Consider the following 19,916-nt stretch of genomic DNA (forward strand, 5'->3'; position numbering starts at 1 on the left):
GGGAGGAACTGAATTGTCCAGTAAGGGCTGGGAGGGGTGGGGGGGGGCAGCTTTCTCCCAGACAAAAGTGCTGGCAGAGGCCACTGTTCCTTTGCTGGGCCCTCCTCCCATAGAGCAGGCAGGCAGGAGTCATATCTGAGGCTCCATCAACCTGGCTCAACACCGTTCGCCCACCATGGTGATTCCCTGAGACCGCCTCACCCAACTTCCAGACCCACCCAAGCCATTTCAAATAGTTTTTCCAGAAAAAAAAAATTAAATTAAAATAAATAAATAACTCAAAAGTTTTTCTCACAAATAATATATTATCTTACATCAACAACAAAAATGAAGCCTGCAGAGAGAGAAAGCACCACAAATTTTAACTCAAAGAGCAGAGCCTGGGATTAATTTTTAAAGTTTATTTGTCAATTTCAAAACCCCCAAGTGGAATAGAGAGTTTAGCATAGGCATGCAAAACAGGAAGCCCGGGAGGCTTCACCACGTGGAGATGGGATGAGCTCTGTAGTTCTCATAATCCTCTTCACAGAAGAAGGCAATTTCTGTTTCATTGGCTGAAAGAAAGCCAGAAATGGGAAATAATGTTAATGTAAAATTAGATTTTAAACCAGTATGGAAATCCATATTACTTTGATTTAGTGATTTAGATGCCAAAGTGAGAAAGATGAGTTATTTGTTTGGTTTCACAGTTCACTAAATCAACAAGAAGTATAAATTGGAGCTACTGTATAAGAATCTAGAATTCAAGTAATTTAAAAGCAAAAAGAAAAATAAACAAAATAATTTAAAACAATAATTAACACGAGAATCTAATTTTCAGGAAATTATAAAGTTGCTCATTTACAGTCCTCTTAACAGTCCTAGAAAATAATAAACCTTTATTTTTCAAATTTGCTACTCAATTACTGAAGGAGGAAAAACTCTTTTTTCCTCCAAAATTAGCCTGTAGGTATAATAATTTAATACTCAGAGGATCAGTAGAATATTTTACAGATCACTTTACATTCTCCCTCATGACCCATCAAAATATGTGTCTGAAGAAGTTAATTTTTTTGCCTGCTTATGATTAATTCATGAGGCTTCAACAATATGCAAAGTGAAAGACACAAATTGGCTTCTACCTCAACACCTTCAAATACCTCTAATTATTCACAGGGGATAAGGCACAGCTAAAGGACCCACAGAGGTTCAGAGCAGTCACAATTCTTTCAACCTAGCGGGTCAAGGACTCTGTCTTCTAAAACAATAAGTCAGCAACATTATTAATTCAGACTGGAGACAAATCTGATGGAAAGCCTTCCAATTATTAAACATGCAATTCTTTAAGGTGTTGCGCCAAGTCCCACATTCATTCTTTTAAAATTAAACCAGAAGTTAATACAGTCTGCTTAGCTTTTACAGAAAGAGCAAAGGGGCCTTCAGAATCTCGACAAGAAAACAGACAAGATTATTTGTAATGAATACTGATCAGTCAATTAACATATCCTCTAAAAACAGACAAGTAAAACTCCCCAAGCCAAGTAAACAGGAAGATAGGAGGGACGCCAAGGATTACCACTTCCTTTATGGCTCTCAGCTCCTCATTCCAATACGTCACAGAAGAAGGAAATTGAAGACTGAGCACAACATTTCATTAAAATTTTTTTCTGGTTTTAAGGATATGAAATTTAATGTTTCTCAACTGTAAGTTACCCATGTTCATTACAGCAAATACAGAAATGTTATAAAGTGACCCATAGTCTCAGATCCTCACTCTGAGTCAGGCTGCAAACTCTCATCACAGTGAGCCTCGAGGGCGTGGGGAGGGAACAGCAGAGAGGAACTGGGAATCAGTGAGGATGGTGCATTTAGTTAACGTGCAGTTAAACCGTACCCAAAAAGCATTTAAAAGAATGGGTAAAAGGCTCCACACTTGGAATCAGTAAAATGTTGAAAAGGGGCTTCAAAAATCCAATATTCGAAGGTAAGATATCTTGAGATCTATCCTTTATATAAAAAGCTCCCAGGGCTTCCTCTTGGAGGGAAGCAAACCCAAAAGCAGGCTTACATCATTTGCAAGTGATTCTCATCATCTTCTGATAGAAAATGGGCAAAGGTGCCCTGCTCTTCACACTTGCGATGAAGACTTTATCTACCATGTGCTATTTACATACAGAACTTCACACAGTGCTCAGGTCACGCGCTCAGTCACGCTAACTGTAACAGCAATATTCACGTCCCGAGGCTGACATTTACCTGCACCCCTTTAGAGAAGCTAATACATCATGCAGCTCTTCAATACAGTAATGATAGGCTCAGAATAAGCTGATGTACAGAAAGGGCTGACAAAGCATTTTTGTTTCAACAGTAGGTTCTCTTGGGTCTAATTAACTTATAGATCAATCCATTATTCATATAAAGTATTTATGCCACCTCTCATAATACAGGCGCAAAATGAGATCACCTAAGATAAAGATTTTATTTTCAGATGAATGCATTTTTTCAGGATAACTAGGTTGACAAATCAGTTAAACCCAAATTCATCAGTTTGATAAAAATTTTCACCCTTAACAAACTGGAAAACAACACAAATTCAAAGCTGGTTACTCTGAACACTCAAAAGTAAGACATAAAATGAATTTTAAACTTTCGGAATATGGTCCTCAAACAGAAATACGATGTTTTTAAAAACCTGTAATCTGTTGAGACTGTTTGAGAAAATTATTTCAAGTGCTTATAATGCAAATTTAGTTCCCAATTAAAGTAAAAATGAATATGAAGGATTTTCAAGACCTCTACATAATCACCCTTTCCACCATCATCCCTTAAATTCTTGCTTCCCAGGTTCTATTTAAATAGCTCGGGAAGAACCCTCAGGAAGCCTGTGTGCCCCAGTCCTCTAGGGCACCTGACTGTAAATTAAAAGTGCTGCAGGCGGCAGTGAGCTCAGGCACAAGATGCCTTGGTGTGTGAATCTGAAATGAACGAGCAAGCTAAATTCCAATAAATACACCACCAGTTCCTCCCTTTGTCTTACTATCAAATGATATCAAGAGTCCTCCAAATACATGTGTGGAGCATTTTAATAATGATTTTCAATTTTAATGACATGAACACAGGCCAGAACATTCAAACTTTGGCAATAAAATCAGTAATTTTATGTTTCCAAACAGATCTCACACACACACACACACACAAACAAACACACACACACCTTTAACAGGAAAGTAATAATGATGACTTTATATAAAAGAATATAAGAAAAAACAATTTTAAATGTAAAATCTCAAGGAAAATGAAATACAATGTACTCAAACACAAATAACATCTCAACGAACTGGCCTAGTGAGGAGGGTTCACTGCTTAGTTTCTAGTGGGAGCCTCATGCCAGTCCGGGGGAGGTGCAGCCACTGCTGTCTAAGAGAAACGGACACATGGACACTGACTTTGTGGTCCAGAAAATGAATGATCAGGGCAGGCTGTAATGTGATAATAATTGCAGATTACTGGCACACACAAAAATACAGGAAGAGCTAGGTGTGGTTTCTGCAGCAATTTGAGACCCAAAGGACAAAGTTCACCCTCTCTCCTGCTCCAGGAAAATATCCTATCCTTCCAAGTTTCATACAATCCTAATCCACAAATCATTCAACTGTGCTGGCAGCTGAGTTGTATTTCGCAGTTTTCACCGAAGGAGGTCAGCAACCCAGCGAAGACGGCCCAACTACTGTGCTTTTAATTTCCTAGTTGCTCCCACTGTCTGCTTCAGATGGGCTGGCAGAGAAGCGTTCAAACTACAGTGTAAAGAAAACAAGAAGTGAAAGAAATCTGACCTTTGACAAACAGGACCCATGCCTGTCATTTCCACAATGGTGGGGGGAGGGTAAAAAAAGAATCATTGTGGGAGGCTCGCTCTGGCCCCTGCTCTGGAAGCCTGAATTCCCCAGGCCCACCACCTCCTCTACCCGGTCCCAGACTACGGCTGTCACGATGCTAAGGTATAGAACAGCCACCTGGAACACAGATCGAACATGATCCTGATGAAGAGGGAGGCAAGGCGACCTACAATATTAGCCGCACTGGGAGATAACCAAAGGGTACCAGACACAAAGACGGGGTTCTGACTGTGGGCACATGACAGAAGTGACAGGCAAAATGCAGCCACAGTACAGAGGAGTTTTGGAATTATTACAGGATCTGGCTTGACGTGAACTCTTCCCCCAGGTCAGCACCATGCATGGTCCACTGTATTTGTAAAACTTTTTCAATAGTACACAACCGGCTTTAGAAGAGTTTCCCTGACACAATTTCTTTACTAAACCAGAAAGGATTCAAAAGGTGTAATAGCTATAGAATGTAGCAAAAAGAAAGATAAAATATTACCAAAAAACCCCCCTTACATGCAAATTTATCGCTTAGGGGAATTGGTGCATAAAACTACAATTGTTAAAAACAAGGTAAACTTCTTTAAATTGTAAGTAACAATCCTAGGTGAGGCCTTCTTCTTCTTGCCACAAAGCAAACCTTTCCACTTATGTATTTTAGCACCAGACCACAAACACAAACTTCCCTGATGTCAGGTGGAACATACAACTGGGATCTGCAATGCAGATAAAAGACCAGAGTAGGAACTGGAGAATTTCTCTGTGAGAAAAGAAATCTTCAAACAACTTTGTTCCCCTAATTTCCTCCTCACAGTCTCTTTTTCCTTTCATGAATTCTGCAGAAAAGTCATAATGATAAATTTGTTACATTGGCATTATTCCCATGGCAACTGGCTGTGATAGCAGAGTGACAGCTCCACAGCAAGATCAAGCAGAAAACGGGAGAGAGTGAGGACTTGGATTTTTTCTCTTAAACATCTTAGAAACCTAACCAGACGGGCACCGAGGGAGGAAAGTTCCCTAGGATAATCACACACTTCAAGGATCACTTTTACACTGTAGCTCCAGGGACCTCCCTGCCCTGCATAACTGTGGCCTGCTCTCCCAGCACACCAACACTGCTCTAGGCGACAGAGAGGAGTGTGCAGAAGAGAAAATGCTCCCGGCAGTGACTGAAGTCACCCGATCAGGGCTGCGGGCTGGCCAGGGCAGGAGGGCAGTGGGAATTCTTGTCCCACTTAAACTAGTGAGAACTCATGAAAAGGATCTGATTCTGATCAAAGGCCCATGGCCTGAAAACGAAAAAAACAAAAAAGATGGACTTGACTCTCACCTTTACAGGTGGTTCAGTACATAAGTCTGAAATTAATGACTATTAAACCAACAACTCAATAGTTTAATAAATTCAAAACATTTGCCAATTGCCTTCTCCAAAATGGCTCCTACATAAAATTAGTATTTTTGAGGACTTTGCATGCATTTCTCCAGATGCTTTCGTAGATATGCTTTTACTCATCTCTAGGACGACCCTCTGAAATAGGTTAATTACTGCTGTTTTGTTTTACAGAAATTGAAATAGAAGTTCAGAGAGGCTGAATGGCTTACAGAAGGTCACAAAGCAAGTAACAGCCTTCATTCAAATCAATTTTCTCCTTTAGGACTTTATTCTTTATAAGTAATAGGTGTAATTTATATGTAAACTGTAGAAAAATTTTAAATTACAGGAACAACTAGATAATATGGAAAAGAAAGAAAAAATCTATTTTGGCAATGTCACTTCCCAGAGAAACCATTTCTGTAATTTTAGCAAATTATCTTTTCTCCATATACACATACAGACTTGTAAATATGTACATTTTTAAACAATAAAGGAATCACACAATATATTCTATTTCCAGTCAATAAATAAAGCTCTACACCAGTGATTCACAAACGGGGAAGGTGAGAGAGAGCACAGCTACCTCCCTGAAAATATATCACAGCCTTGCAGGAGTCACGGAGCTGAGGAAGCATGCTCCTGTTAGCTTGGTGATAGATATGACACCACGTTAAGTCTGAGAAAGTCCTATGGGTCAAATTGACCATCAGAAAGTTACAGGTAATGGACTCCGAACAGTTCAGAAGAGTATCCACTTCCCAACATTTCCACTTTCTTCATGTCTCCTCAGCTTATCATTACCACTGGCCCAAGGTCACCCAGGCAACTGGGTGGCAGAGCAGGTTGTGAACCCAAGTACCCTGACTCCAGGCTCTAATTCCTAACCACTAGACTAGTACACAACATACAATAGCATCTATTTTCACGTGCATTTCTCTCATGGCTAAGAAGGCTGAACTATTTTTCATATGTTAGCCATCTCTTCTATAGTAGAATTTCTTATTTATCTTTTTCATACTAATTATAGGAGCTTCTTATAAAGTCAGGCTAGTGACATTTTATTTGTCATTCATGATGCAAATACGTTTTCATAGTTATTGCTTCTCCTTTAACTCTGTTTATATGTATATATATTTAATATGCTTTTATTGAGTTCAGAGAGAGGAAGGGAGAAGGGGAGGGATAACATCAATGATGAGAGAGAATCACTGATCGGCTGCCTCCTGCACGCCCCCTGCTGGGGATCGAGCCCACAACTCGGGCATGTGCCCTGACCAGGAATCAAACCATCACCTCTTGGTTCACAGGTCAATGCTTCCCACCTTAAGGCTCTGCCTTCATGGTCGCACTTAGACAGTTCTTTTCCTCCCCAAGATTATAAAACTAGTGAGCTACATTTTGTTTTGTTTTTTTAATTTTACATTACAACACTTAATCCATCTAGAATTTATTTTGCAATAAAGACTGTGATAAAAATTTAAATTTTATTTTCCCCAAATGCTTTAGCAATGAGCCCAACATCATTTTCTGGCTAATTCATTCTTTCCCCCCTTATTTGAGATGTCAAGAACTAATCAAATTGTGAAATCTTACTTTTTTAGTTTGTTTTTAGATTTTCCAGTCTTTTCCACAGACCTGTCAATTCCTACATCAACACCAGTCTGTTATATTCATTAGAGCTATGCAGGTCTAGCTGCTAGTGGCCATGTGCCTCAATAACACAGGTGCCACCTGATATAATAACATAATAGCATTTGAAGAAACAGATGCCAAAATAAAAAGTACTTTCAAATAATAGCAATCAATCTTATGTATAATAACATGGTCAATTTTATGTATTATAATATGAAAAGAAACTAACTAGCAAATAGCATAGAAAAACACAGAAAACAAATGTAATATTTCATAACATGTTACTTAAAAATCCTATTAAAATTGGAAAATATGTTCGGAACTTACTTTAGCCACATGTATCACTCAAAAGTGAATTCTTGACATTTATGACTAAAGTAACTCAACAAAACACCTGTCAAAAAATTGTAAGGCTTCCTAACATGGACCTTACTGAGCGTGCTCCATAACCAGTGCATGTAAATAACTGCACAGTGTGACTCATGCTGTTTCATTAGTCCTCGACACAAAGGTGTGTCAGAGGCATCATGCCTTCAACTGCTCCCAGCTCTCTTACAATCTTCACTCCTCCTGCCAGATAATCTTCAGGTGTACATATAAGTAGAATTAGAGTGACACCTAATGGCCACAGAATACGTAACAGCATGTCTTTAAATTAGAACTGCCTGCCTTTTCCAGGCTGAAAGGCTAAACTGGGCAATTTTTCAGCTGCACTCCTTGGGCTGCTATTTGAGATTCCATGACTTCGTTGGTCCTGAGTGATGTGGACAACTATTGGAAACCATGCTGCATGTTCTACAAATAACATCTCGCTTTATTAATCCACATTAATTCTACCAGGTCCATTTCTCTCAAACTGTCCATTCAAATGAGGCTCAGAAGAGTAAGCAGGTTATTGAGTAATAACCTGTCAATCACTTAAAATAACTCTCAGCAGAATTCTGAGCACACCTTCTGAAAAGAACTATTTGCATTTGGAACATTTAGAGAGCAGATATCCACTGCCCTCAATGAAATGATCTGAATGTACATCATTCTCGCCTTCCTCTCTGAATAATTATCAGGCAGTGTCAAGAGCACCAAGGGTAGCATTTACTTTGCATTGAGTTATCCAAATATAACCAGCCCAGCATCACCACACAGGCTGGGACTCCTGCTAGCACTGCACATGCCCTTGCTCACCAATTCCAGCTGCTTTCAGAGTGTGGTCTTCTTTCAACAGGAGGCTGTCATCATCTTCCAAACTCAGCACAAGCTCATTTGTCTAGAAAGAGAGAAAAGCTCCACTTTAGCAGTCCTTCTGGGCTTCATCTGTGGGAAGAGTTCTCAAAGACACAGAATTGTTACTTCAGGTCACAGCAATAACCCGTCACATTCTACTCCCATTATTGTAAAGGGAGAAGTGAACGGACAGTGAGAACCTACTAAGTGAGCACACAGTGGGAGGCACTAGGGAGACAGTGCTACAGCACAGATCTTCGGAGCTCCATCTGGTATAAGATTCAGGCCCAGAGAGGAGAAAATGGATGGAGATGCAGTGAAGAGAAATTCTAGTAGCCATACAAAGTGCAGATTCCAAACCATAGCCCTAGACATGTGAGCACTAAGTTTTAAAGCATCTGACAATGGACACCGTTAAATTTCTATATGCAATCCTTGGTATATACATAAAAAAAAAAGTTACTGGAGAGAACCAGCCCTGCCATTGCCTTGAGTGTAGCCCAGTGGAACTGATTTCAGACTTCTGGCCTCCAAAACCATAAGAGAATAAATATCTTGTTTTAAACTACAGGAAAAAAAATTTAAGTTATTAATTCATAGTCCACATACATACCCTTATGCCATTTATTTGAAAGCTGAGTGAGTTTATGTAGGGCATCTATGACCAGAGAAGGGATTGAGATGAATTCATAAGTAAATACTTCATTCAAATTGCTATGGAAAATGCCTCTGAATGAGACACTGTGCTAGGTACAGGAGCTACAAAGAAGACATGCTCCCTGGTCCTTGAGCAGTTTGTATAGCAGAGTAGGCTCACTGAGACTCAACAAAAAGGATCACTCTAGTCTGTGTGTAGAAGATGCAAACCTTTGACTGCAGCTTCATAAAAAATTACTCTAAAAAAGTAATGAAACAGAAATGTAAACCCACAACAACATGTAAATAAGCAGTTCTGTTTGGGGTAGGTAAGACAATGTTGGGATTGCAGGTTTGCTCCCCAGAGCCACAGTCCTGGGCCCTTTCTTACACAGCGAGAGAGTCAAGTCAGAAAAAGCAGATTATTTTTATCTGCTTTTGGCTCCTTTCTTCCCTTACAGGATTGAAAAAAATCAAAGAGATTGGTTTGCCAGATAATAAGTGGCTTCCTTTATATGTAACCTGAATTTACAAAGTTTTATACTTATGTTAAATATTTACTTAATTATGTTAAATATTTGCTTGATATATAACATGCATCCTTTTTAAAAAATGAACACAATTTAAAGGATCTACCATGAACAGGGACATGACTTGGAATTTTTTTTTCTTTAATGGAGAAGTAAAGCTGAAGAAAGGGAATTTACAAAATAAAAACTGCTATTATGATGAAAGTATTTTAGAAGTATATGTCTTCATTCATTTATTCACTAAGTCAACCAACACTGATTACTTGCTATGTACTAGGTACTGTACATAGGAAACGTACCTTTGATTTATGTGCCTGATGAATAATCTTTAATTTATCTGAAAGAAAAAAACAAGTTGTCTTTTTACAAAGAGTATTCTAAAACTTCATTTCAAATTACTAAAGAGACATGAGGGAGAGGTGGCTATGAAATTAAGAAATTTAAGTTCTTATCTTATGACTAGGTTCTCTTAAAAACCTACTACACAGTAAAAGAAAAATTACTTTTGCATATCATTAACATTAAAGATCACTGTAATGGTATTCATGCCATAACCTGAAGTCAGCTCAGCACATTTCCTTAGAACAGAAGACAAGTGAACTACATTACTCTATCCTGGGTTTTGAAGTTGCTAAATTAGCAAACAATATAAAAAAATTATCTTAAATTAAGACAGACATTAACAAAACAGTTCCAAAATATCTACTAATCTCTCAGGATACAGCGACAGGAGGCCAAATGATCACAGTGACAAGTCATTACCACACCAAGAACTGAAACACCATCAGAGACCACTGGTAATCTGAACAGGCTGCTAATGCACAGAGAATACCAACATCTGCCTCCTGGTTTCCAGCTATTTCACAGGCTCCCACCGTCCAACCTGCTTTAGTCAATCACTCCTTCGCTCCTTAATCTGCTTATCCTAAAGTCAGGCTACATTGTGCTTTTCCAATAAGTAATTTCTCCGCATTGGGTAAAATTCTAACTCTGCCAACAATCAGCTCTTAATTATATAATAGGCATAGCATTCCACAGGTTTAAATTCAGAAATTTTCCAATTCTTCACTCATTTTATTTAACCACTTAATTAATGCATTATGATTACATGTATGTATTATTATATCTGAATAAACTCTTAACCTTAAACTGAAATTCATTTCTATCTATCATGCTGCTTGAGTCAACGAGGGATTCCAACAATGAAATGAAATGAAAGCATCTATTTAAAAAACAGACCTTGATTTAACTATGTTCTAATAATATAAAAGGAGTACCTATCCAGTTAAGAGCTAGCACTCTGAATTACCCATTATTTTAAATAGTCAAATTTCGATTATCTATTTTAATTCTTAATGCAAGGTCAGCCTAATCCTATGTATTGTTAAGAAATAAAAAGAAATCTAATCTAAGTAAAATATGAACATTAGAAATGTAAATATGCCACAAATGCTAAAAATTAGCTTATAAAGTACACAAGAAAATAAACAAATGTGGCTTTTGGATGATCTATTATTGAGTTACCTCTTACGCTCTTTTTCTCAATATAGATAAATATCAGTTTATTACTAGAGACAAGTTAGAGAACCCAATAGTGGTTTATTGTTGAATAAAAAGACTTCGCTTAAAGTCTGCTACAATCAACCTGCAAAACTGGAGCTTTCACCTTACCAAATATTCATCATGTTCTGTGTATTTTGCTAATGAGCTTTTAAATTAGAAATATCCTTGCTCTAATAAGTTCTGCAACCCACAATAAGGTCACATTTTTTAGTAGAAAATAAATGGTTTGAACAGAAATTTTCAAAGATTTTTCTCTCCAACAGAAATTGGTAAGGATTGGGAAGAGAGTAAGAAAGGAGAAGTGACAAGCTAGGCCCTTTCTTTGTTAAATAATCTCTTCACTTGTTTTTACTTCTTTAAAAAAACTTCATTATTAACAGAAACAATATCTGTGGGTATTGCCTCCTTAATGCAAATTCCTTTAGGAAAGTAACCTCATAAAAACAAAAATAATGTTTTAATTTGTGGAGTATTTTTTAAAAATATGTTTTTATTGATTTTTTAGAGCGAGAAGGGAGAGGGACAGAGAGATAGAAACATCAATAAGAGAGAAACATCATCAACTGGCTGCCTCCTGCACAACCTCTACTGGGGATCGGGCCCACAACCCGGGCATGTGCCCTGACCAGGAATCAAACCTGCCCTGACCGGCAATCAAACCAGTGACCTCTTGGTTCATGGGTGGACACTCAACCATTGAGCCATGCCACTGGGGCTATTTGTGGAGTATATAGCATGTTTGCATGTGCATTGTTTAATCTCACATAGCCTTATAAAACAAATAGGATCAGCAGCCCCGCACTGCACAACTGACGTGCCTGGACTATAAGGATTTAAAGAAAGACAACATCTCCTGTGCTATAGAAACCCACAGTCTGGTCAAGGTAAATCATAATACGTGTAGATGCCAATTAAAAGGGAGGAATACATTTATAAATGAATGAAGGGCTCTGAGAAATCTTAGACTCTTGGTGGCCTAGCCTGACCTGGCTGAGAGAACCAATCCTTTGTCCAAGGGCACGGCGACAGCAACTAACCAAACTGAAATTCACCTCTGTGCCCTTTCCACTAGCCAACACTCAAAAGGGTTCTGTTCCCACAGGGTATGTAGCAGTGCTGGAGGACAGTGGCAGATGAGAAAGTAACACTTTGGCCTTCCTTGTTGAACACAAAGCAGCAGACTGTTGACGAGCCAAACTTGGACAGAATCACCTGAAGTCTATCTAAATCCCAATACTTCTCTCGTTTCTCCACAGATAAGAGTATTCGGTTTTTCTGCCAATTCCTCTGAATTGTACAGGAATACTAGGGCGAAAGGAAGTTAATACGGTAAAAATCATATAAAAGGGACATTATCTACCATGATGACTGGCAGTCAGATATTCTGATGCTTTCATTATCTAAAACTTATCTTTCAAAATAACTTACACGAAACACAAATTTGAATATACATACAGATGATGCAAAAGAGGGAAGTCATATATAGTTACTCTAATGAAATGGTGTCTGTAGGCTGATTCAAGCTTCAGTTGATATTTCAAGGCGTTACACTTTGAAAGCCATGAAGGCCAGAACTGAGAAGTTCCGTATTTACTTAATCATGCTTTCTATTCCTTTCTCTTATTCAATATTTAGTATGTAAATTCTTTAAGTCTGATAAATCAAAGTACTTTCCACTCAGTGCCTTCAGCTTCTGCCTGACTACCCCTTGTGACCTCACAATTAGTTTCTGGATATTAAAATGCATACACACGGGGAAGACTGTGATTTCAAAGAATTTTAGGTCATAAGTTGCTCTACCAAATGGGAACAGAATTAAAAGCTACTCTAAAAAATGATCTAAGGTAATAAAATATTTATACTTTAAAATGTCTGCACCAATTAACAGAAATATTTATTAGGTGTCTCATAATTCTCAAGAGAAGTCTCGGTGTGGTGAGTATCACTATGCTGAAGGTTAATAACTAAGTGTACCATCTTTATAACAAACAGTGAAGCCCAGCTTACTGCCTTATTACTACACTTTAAAATTAGTTATTGCAACATAAAAATGACTATATAACATGCTCAAGTTACTGGCATTTAAAATCTTAAATCTCTTCTTTTAATCCCTGGTCTTTAATCATTTCTCCTTTTCTGATTACCCAGCAAAGAAATTAATTTTAGACATAGTTTGCCAAACATGCTATTCCTCACAAATGGGCCACTTCCCTGCATGATCACAATTTACTTTAACATCATACTACCAGAATTCCTGTATTTTTAAATAAACTTCCATATTGGTTTTTACTTACAGAGAGTAAACTCATCTTTGAAAACCAAATTTAAATTCATATCAATGTAAAACTAATGTGATGCTCCATTAATATATGTTTTAAAAGGATAAGAAAAATTGGTTACCGTATTTATAATTTCTGAATGGTGGTGGCAGGCTGGTCCTTAAAGGAATATCTATAAGAAAAATATTATTTTTATTATAAAATATTCAATAGATACTCATTGTATATGCAGTCTTTTGGTTCTGTACTCCTAAACCTCCAGTCTAAGCTACTTTGAAAAAACTGATGGGACACAAAACAAAGCTGACATGCTGGCAAAGTACAAGGTCATCTAAAACAAGGGAACCACTGATAAGATGCTGAGCTGCTACTAACTGAACCAAGAATTCAGTAACACTACTAAACGAGCTGGTATTTTATTAAACACAATCTCACCTATGTACATTTGAAATATAGAGTAAACGTGTGAGACATTATTTTTTATATAGTTGATGTTCATTTAGCATGTGAATCTGGGAACCCCTTGAGAGTCTTTGGCCCATAGTGGAAACCAATGATCTAGAACAACCTTAATTCTCTTACCAAAATTCAGATAACTGGGCAAAGAAAATAAAAACAGAGCAAACATTCTTTTTTAAATGGTGTTCCAAATATCAACATTAGTGTTAATAACATCTGATGCTACAGTCCCTACAGAGGGCAATTTGGTAATATACATCAATATAACAGGTGCATCAATCTGCTTGGAGAATTTATCATATAGACTCTGCACACTTTTCTGTGTGTGTGAAATGACATACATACATACATATGTACAAACTTCAGCTTGTTTAAAATAGTAAATGCTTAGAAAAATCCAAATGTATTTGGTAAAGAAATTATAATATGCCCAAACAATGAAACACTTTTCAACTGTAAAACCACCGAAGAAGAGGGGAAGCTTCCTGCTAATATGATAAGATCTTCGAGATATGCTGAAAGCAAAGAAGACATAGGCCAAACATTACTTTCAGTAAGGCACCTTCAGAGTGAAAAGGAGAAAAAGAAGAATATATGTTTGCATTTGCTTATACTTTCATAGCAGGGAGCATGCTGTACTGGTCAGGTAGAGAACAGAAGTGGGAAAACTTTCCACTGTATTCCCTTTTGTATTTTAATCTTAAAACCACATGACTGTATTATCTATTCAACTCCAAAAACCCACACATCTAAATTAGGAAATGTGTTTTATTAAATACATTTGCCTTATAGAGGTCAAACACATACTGAAATTAAAACATAATATATTCACTTATGTTACAAGCATTTAAAGTACCTACTACCAGATATTTCAGGGATAGGGTAAATAAGAAGTTACCAAAACCAGTCCCCACTCTTGAAAGCACTTGTTCCCATGTAAATCCTATAACGGAGGTATGTTCACAGCCAGGGCTGTCTTAAGAGTGTGATCCTCACCTGCTGCACATTAGAACCACCCAGCCCAGCACTATAGATCAGACCTTCAGCAGGCTGGTTCCAAGCATAAATGTTTAAAATATAAAATAAAAATTTCCTGAGATGATTCTGAGACAAACTGGCAGGGGGCCAGCCAGAGGACATAAGAGAGTGAAGCAGGTCAAACAGAAGGTGGCAATGAGATCTGAGTGCATGCACCTGTGAACCCTGAGAAAGAAGATACCAAGAAGGGCTCCTGGTGGCTAACTGGTCTCAAATTTAAAAGCAGAGCCTAGCAGCCATTTCTAAACAGGGACCTGTCACTCAAATGCAGACCAGGCTTCAGGGAGAAGCCTGCCCTCAACTGCCTGCCTCCCACACTCACCTGCCTGCCTGCACTGTGTTCCTGCCTCTGAGCCAGCCTTATAAAGGAGCTCCTGGAGTCCTATTTCAACCAGTAGGACTGAAGCTTTCCCCATCCAATCAGAGCTGCACAACTATATCCCCCATCAGCATCCCCACCAATCAAGCAGGGCAGCTCCATTCTGACCAGTCAGGACAGTGCCTTTTGAGCCAAATGGTGAGAATTTAGAGTCCTCATTTGCATGAGGATGAACTAATCAGGGACTGGGGTGGGAACTTCTTTCTCCATAAACTGGCTCCCCTCTGGCTAGGAGCCCATTCTCCACTGAAGACTGCATTTCCCCTGCTGGAGCAGAAACACCAGAGATGAAACACCAAAGCTGTGTCACTAGACCACAGTGCAGCAGAGCAGAGCAGGCACAGTGCAGCAGACCCGTGCAGAGAAGGCAGGCACAGACCGCGCAGGGCAGAGCAGAGTGGACAGGAGCAGGTGGAGCAGACAGGAGCAGACCAGGGCTGCATCTCCCCAAGACCACCTCACAGCTGCTCCACAGCCGTGCTGGTTCATAACTGAGCTGTAGCACTGTTGAGCTGGTCCACAGCCCTGCTGTTCTCACAGCTCTGCTGTGTCACAACTGAGCTGTCTGCACTGAACAATTTCCTTCTTCACCACACCCCAAACTGGGGATTCCTGTTGGTGCTGAATTGGTGCCAAAAACCGTTGGTGAACATACCCTATTAAAGAGGGCTGCTGCCATTCAGTTCTAACTGGTTACCTAAAGATTTAAATGGAAAAGCTGAAAGTCGGGGTTAGGTGGAAATTCTCTGACTCAGAACACTACAGGCTGAAGGAGTCCTCTAGGTCCGGATTCTCCTGCCCAGCCCCCATTTGGCCGACAAGAGCAGATGCTTCGTTTTATCCTGTTTTCCATTCACTATGAAGTATGGGGCAAAGAAGTATTGATCAAACATCAAAAAGGATAATTAAATCTGTTTCATTTATTGCCATTTATATTTCATGAATGAGACAATGAAAACCCATCATTTAAAGATGTCTAAAACCGAAGAAATCGGATCACTGTGTTACGCTTAATCTAGACCTCGGGGCAAGTGTCTCCTCCACGAAGGGGCCTCTCCCCTGACAGCCCTGCTAAAAGATGGGTCTCTTCTCATACTGTTTCCCCCCTAACAATTTTCACTATCATAGTTTTGTCCATTTACTCATTTTGGTCTTTCTTTCCTAATTAATCATAAAGTCCTTGAGATAAGACACTAAGGCCAGTCTTCCCCAAACCCAGCACAGTGGCTGGCATGTAACAAGTTAACAAATACTGGTTCCCTGAGGGCAGGGACCACAGCCTTTCTTCACTGTGTTGCTAATACCTAAAAGAGGACCTGCACTTTGCTCTGGAGCACAGTGAAATTACTTGGCATCAGATCCTTTTGAGTCTTGCTTTTGAGCTTTGTTAGATGAGACCAAAGCAGAATTTAGTCTGGTGCTAATTTTGCCCTACTATTGCAGAAATACCTTTCTAGATGCTCCATCCAATACTTGGTTTTCCACTCTGACTGGTGTAAATAAAAACTATTCCCAGCCCTTTCTGAGCTCTGAGTATTTTGCCTCCTGCAATAGTGATGCAATTCTCCATGTGGCTTCTGGCAGTTTCCTTACACACTTGTGTTAATCATATTTAACTGATGACTTATACTCTCCAATTCATCTAAGATGCTATGAATATTCAGAGCTCACTCTGTGCAACTCTCTATTCCAGTGCTTTGCCCTGTGCATTCTCCAGGCTCCACGTGAACTTATTATTACAGCAGTCCTTTAATATTTCTTGCAATGCTTCTATTTCTACTTCTAATTACAGCAGTCCCTTTAACATTTCCTGCAATCCTGGTTTGGTGGCGATAAACTCCTTTAGCCCTTTTTTGTCTGGGAAGCTCTTTATTTCACCATCTATTTTGAATGATAGCCTTGCAGGATAGAGTAGTCTTGGTATCAGATCCTTGTTTTGCATTACCTTGAATACTTCACGCCATTCCCTTATGGCCTGTAGAGTTTCTAATGAGAAGTCAGCTGACAGCCTTATGGGCGCTCCTTTGTAGGTAACAGGTTGCTTTACTCTTGCTGCCTTTAATATTGTCTCTTTGCCTTGAATTCTTGGCATTTTAATTATGATGTGTCTCAGCATAGGCCTCTTTGGATTCTTCTTGCTTGGTATTCTCTGTGCCTCCTGAACTTATGTGACTTTTTCCTTTATCAGGTTAGGGAAGTTTTCTGCCATTATTTCTTCAAACAGGTTCTCTAACCCTTGCTTACTTTCGACCTCTTCTGGCACTCCTATGATGCGAATATTGTTATGTTTCATGTTGTCCCACAGCTCCCTTAAACTGTCCTCCTGTTTTTTAATTGTTTTTTCTTTTTGGATCTCTGATTGAGTGATTTTTTTCTACCCTGTCTTCTAATCCGCTGATCCAATCCTCAGCTTCCTCTAATCTGCGGTTTATTCTTTCCAATGTATTCTTTATTTCTGTTATATCATTCAACTCTATATCTGATAGACTGCTTATCTCCATTTCATTTAGCTCTTTTTCTGGAGATTTCTCTTGTTCTTTCATTCAGGACTTGTTTTTTGTCTCCCCATTTTGGTTGCCTATTTGGGTTTGTGTCTATGTATTAGGTAGCCCTGCTAGGGCTCTCAGTCTTTTTGGATGGTCTCTGGTGCAGGCCAATGTCAGACACTGTTTGTGACTGGCCTTGAGTACCCTGTTTGGAGCTATTAACAACCCACAGCTTGAGGTCCCCTTGGTTGGGGCCAGGTGCCTTTGGACAGAACCAAGATGCACACCAAAGTCTGTTTTTCCAAGGCCCAGGTCCAGAAGCAGATCAGGCAAAGACTCAAAGCACTCTGAGGTCTGCCTCTGCCTGCAGGCTGATTAATCTGATTCTTTTAATGAGCTTCAGGCTGTAGAAACTCCACCAGGTAAGGTGAGAGGTTTTCCAGCAGGGTGGGGCAATTCCTTCCCCCTCAGACAAAAGCTCCTTGGAAGGTAAATGTCTGCCTCTGCAATATGGGGGAATGGCTTGGCACAGGAATACAGTGGGGTGCCCTCTGAGCTCTATCTCCAGAGCCCACAACCTTAGATTCTCCTCACAATGGTCCAGTCCACTCTGCCCTCCCTCTGCTGGAGCCCAAGGTGAGTGGCTGCACACAAAACTTTGTGCATTGGGTCCTTAAGAGGGTGCCTGCATTTCCAGCCATCTCTCCCTAGCAAACAAAAACCTGGCTGCTTTTCACAGCCAGATGTTGTGTGGGCACCTTTCTCAGTTCTGGTACTCTTTGCTAGGAAGCCCAGCCTGGGGATTAGGCCCCAGATTCCTCATTGGAAACCTCCCAAAACTGAGATATCCCTCCAGACCTTTAGCTGCTGCCTGTGGGGGCCCAGCCAGCACTCTTGCCTCCGCACTCCCTACCAGTCTCTATGTGGTCTCCAGTTTTCCTACTTGGTTATGAGGGTGCTCTCCAGTTTGTCTTCAGTTGCAGTTGATTATTCAGGATAGTTTACAACTATATTTTAGTTGCAATTCCAGTTTGGTCCTGAGAGAGTGTTAGTATAGCTTCCACTTAGTCTGCCGCCATCTTTAATCTCCCCAGATCCTTTACTTTTTCTGTTAAATATGACATGAACAGTTGAAACCTTCTTTATGTCCTTCCTTAATCCCACTACCCTTCCCTTCCTAGAGTTAACCACTAACTATTATTAAGTTAGCACTCTCTCTTTGTTGTTATACTCTCATTCAATAAGTCACAGCCACAGAAAACAGAGTATTATTTTGTGTTTTAAATTTATAGAGTAAAGTTTAACTAAAGAACCTAGAGTACACTGTGTGCTACAAACAAAAGAGCATCACCTCCACACTGTGTTGGAAGAAACAGGCCCTTTGTGATAAGGTAAAAATGCACTATGACTTTGCTACTGCAAAATTAACCCATTCCTTTCTAAGATAGAGAGGCATCAAGGAAGTGCTTCTTTTCTTTTTTATTAATATGTTTTTATTGATTTCAGAGAGATGAAGGGAGAGGGAGAGAGAGATAGAAACATCAATGATGAGAGAGTCATTGATCGGCTGCCTGCAGCCCCCCACTGGGGACTGAGACAGCAACCCAGGCAGATGCCTTGACTAGGAATCAAACTGTGACTTCCTGGTTCATGGGTCGATGCTCAACCACCAAGCCATGCCAGCCGGGCCAGGGAAGTGCTTCTTTACAGAATAATGCCAGGAATCACAGAGTAAGAAAAAAAAAATCCCAATTTTACAACAGCAATGATGCATCAATAGCTGCTAAAATTATTGGAAACAAGATATGCAAATAGTCCTTATATTTATCACTCCATACACTACTCATTAATTAGAAAGATACTTTTACCACAGAGAAATCTGGTGAACAGTGTCTTAACCAAGTGCTTTCCATCTATATAACCAATAATGGGACACAGTGATATACAGTGCCTCCTGACGTGATTCAGCGAGGAGGAACCACACACATCAGGGGTCAGCAAACTATTTCTGTAATGGCTGCTAGTAAATAATTGGGCTTTGTGAGCCACACAGTCACAACCACATAACTCTGCCGGTAAAGACCACAGAAGCACACATCATGTGTGAACACATGGGTGTGGGTGTGTTTATAAACCTTATTTATAAAAACAGGAGGCAGGTCCAATCAGACTACAGGTCGTAGCTTCTCGACCTGCAAATTATATAGTAATTCTCCTGAAGATGTTTAACCTGAATCGAATCATGAGAAAGCGATCAGACAAATCCAGATTGTGGGACATTCTATAAAACTCTGACCTAGATGTTTCTTTTTAAAAAAAATCAATATGAGACAAAATAAGGTGGGGAACTATTGCAGATTAAAGGAGACTAAATGACATGATTTGCCATGAAAAGACTTAGAGAAACCTTAAATACATGTTTCTACCTGAAAGAAGTCAGTCTGAAAAGGCT

General features: G+C 39.4%; 1 protein-coding gene across 22 annotated transcripts in view; it reads right to left on the minus strand.

Annotated features, from left to right (window-relative positions):
• Positions 1–290: 290 nt before the first annotated feature.
• LOC308560027 (UPF0538 protein C2orf76 homolog) overlaps positions 291–19,916 on the minus strand; it is a 51,052-nt gene continuing 31,426 nt past the window's right edge. For 16 of the 22 annotated variants that reach the window (XM_081143515.1, XM_081143507.1, XM_081143499.1 and 13 more), the window contains 4 exons: positions 13,224–13,274; positions 9,560–9,597; positions 8,056–8,137; positions 291–554 (listed from right to left, as the gene is read on the minus strand). In XM_081143515.1, coding sequence (XP_080999641.1) covers positions 478–554; positions 8,056–8,137; positions 9,560–9,597; positions 13,224–13,274 — 248 coding nt within the window. In that variant the 3' untranslated portion in view covers positions 291–477. The remainder of the gene's footprint in view (positions 555–8,055; positions 8,138–9,559; positions 9,598–13,223; positions 13,275–19,916) is intronic. The other 6 variants (XM_081143504.1, XM_081143509.1, XM_081143510.1 and 3 more) reach the window with 1 other exon arrangement.

This window comes from Miniopterus schreibersii (genome assembly GCF_964146895.1).
Source record: "Miniopterus schreibersii genome assembly, chromosome: 7".
NCBI lineage: Eukaryota > Metazoa > Chordata > Mammalia > Chiroptera > Miniopteridae > Miniopterus > Miniopterus schreibersii.